The sequence below is a fragment of the Meleagris gallopavo genome, unplaced genomic scaffold (genome assembly GCF_000146605.3).
Source record: "Meleagris gallopavo isolate NT-WF06-2002-E0010 breed Aviagen turkey brand Nicholas breeding stock unplaced genomic scaffold, Turkey_5.1 ChrUn_random_7180001855460, whole genome shotgun sequence".
NCBI lineage: Eukaryota > Metazoa > Chordata > Aves > Galliformes > Phasianidae > Meleagris > Meleagris gallopavo.
In genome coordinates, this window is record NW_011121756.1 from 1 (window position 1) to 1565 (window position 1565).

General features: G+C 62.2%; 1 protein-coding gene across 1 annotated transcript; it reads right to left on the minus strand.

Annotated features, from left to right (window-relative positions):
• Positions 1-91: 91 nt before the first annotated feature.
• MAP11 (microtubule associated protein 11) lies at positions 92-1558 on the minus strand. The gene is made up of 2 exons (XM_010726777.2): positions 1385-1558; positions 92-305 (listed from the first exon to the last, which is right to left on the minus strand). Exons 1-2 carry the CDS (start codon positions 1534-1536, stop codon positions 107-109), a joined length of 351 nt encoding a protein of 116 aa, XP_010725079.2. The 5' UTR covers positions 1537-1558; the 3' UTR covers positions 92-106.
• Between the last annotated feature and the right edge of the window lie 7 nt (positions 1559-1565).

The following is a 1565-nucleotide window of genomic DNA, read 5'->3' on the forward strand; positions in this document are numbered from 1 at the left end:
CATAGCCCCCAATGTCCCCACCGACCCCAATGTCCCCAGTGACCCCATTGACCCCAATGTCCCCACAGCCCCTACAGACCCAATGTCCCCAGTGACCCCATTGACCTCAATGTCCCCACCGACCCCAATGTCCCCGATGTCCCCGATGTCCCCTCACCTCCTTGGCGTCCTCGGGCGGCCGCTCGGGCGCCTGCAGCTGGAACAGGAAGTTGTGCTCCTCGAGGGCGCTGAGGGCGCAGGGACACGGCGGGGCGGCTCCTGTCACCCTACAGAAGGAGCCCACGGGGACCTCCCCGGAGTGGTGGCTGCGGGGGACACCGCGGTGACAAAGGGGACACTGAGGGCTGGGACCCCAAAGCCGACCCCAAAAACCCACAGCCAAAGTCACCCGTCGGGATTCTGACCCCGTGGGGGTGGTGGTGGATGACAATGGGATGACAATGGGGTGACACGGGATGCGTCCCCAAGTGCCACCGCTGGGGTGACGAAGGGACACTGAGGAGTGGGAGTCAGGGTGACAAAAGTGACCCCAAAGCCGAGCCCAAAAAGCCCACAGCAAAGACACCCATCGGGATTCTGACCCAACACGGGTGGTGGGTGGCGCTTTGGTGGCATTGGGTGACGAGGACACGTCCCAAGTGTCACCACCCCTCATGGGGACAACTTGGTGACCAAGAATCCAGTGGATGAGACCCCAAATCCAACCCAAAAAACCCACAGCCAAAGTCACCCACTGGGATTCCGACCCAATGGGAGTGGTGGTGGGCGACAGTGGGGTGACAATGGGGTGACAATGAGGTGACACAGGACGTGTCCCCAAGTGCCACCGTCAGGGTGACAAAGGGACACTGAGAGGAGGGGGTCAGGGTGACAAAAGCGACCCCAAATCCCCCCCAACACCCACAACTGCAGTCCTCCATCGGGATTCTGACCCAACGGGGGCAGTGGGTGACAACGGGGTGACATTGGGGTGACACGGGACGTGTCCCCAAGTGCCACCGTCAGGGTGACAAAGGGACACTGAGAGGAGGGGGTCAGGGTGACAAAAGCGACCCCAAATCCCCCCCAACACCCACAACTGCAGTCCTCCATCGGGATTCTGACCCAACGGGGGCAGTGGGTGACAACGGGGTGACATTGGGGTGACACGGGACGTGTCCCCAAGTGCCACCGTCAGGGTGACAAAGGGACACTGAGAAGAGGGGGTCAGGGTGACAAAAGCGACCCCAAATTCCCCCCCAGAAACCCACAACTGCAGTCCTCCATCGGGATTCTGACCCAACAGGGGCGGTGGGTGACAACGGGGTGATAATCGGGTGACGGTGGGGTGACGGTGGGGTGACAGTGGGGTGACAGTGGGGTGACAGTGGGCCGTGTCCCTCACCAGACGTCGTCCACCAGCAGCACGGAGCCGTCAGGCATGACAGGCAGGTAGCTGGCGTTGAAGTTGGGCAGCACCCGGACGTCACGCAGACAGATTTCCTCCTGAGAGCTGCTGTTCAGCACTGCGGGGACAGCGGGGACAGCGGGGGACATTGTGGGGATGGGGGGACATCAGGAGGATG

What these genes read in the sequence shown, in the direction of transcription:
- MAP11 (XM_010726777.2), bottom strand. Translation starts at nt 1,536, where the DNA reads ATGTCCCCCGCTGTCCCCGCTGTCCCCGCAGTGCTGAACAGCAGCTCT. An exon ending in CTGCTGGTGGACGACGTCTG is followed by an intron (nt 306 to 1,384) that starts GTGAGGGACACG and finishes TGTCCCCCGCAG; the next exon opens with CCACCACTCCGGGGAGGTCC.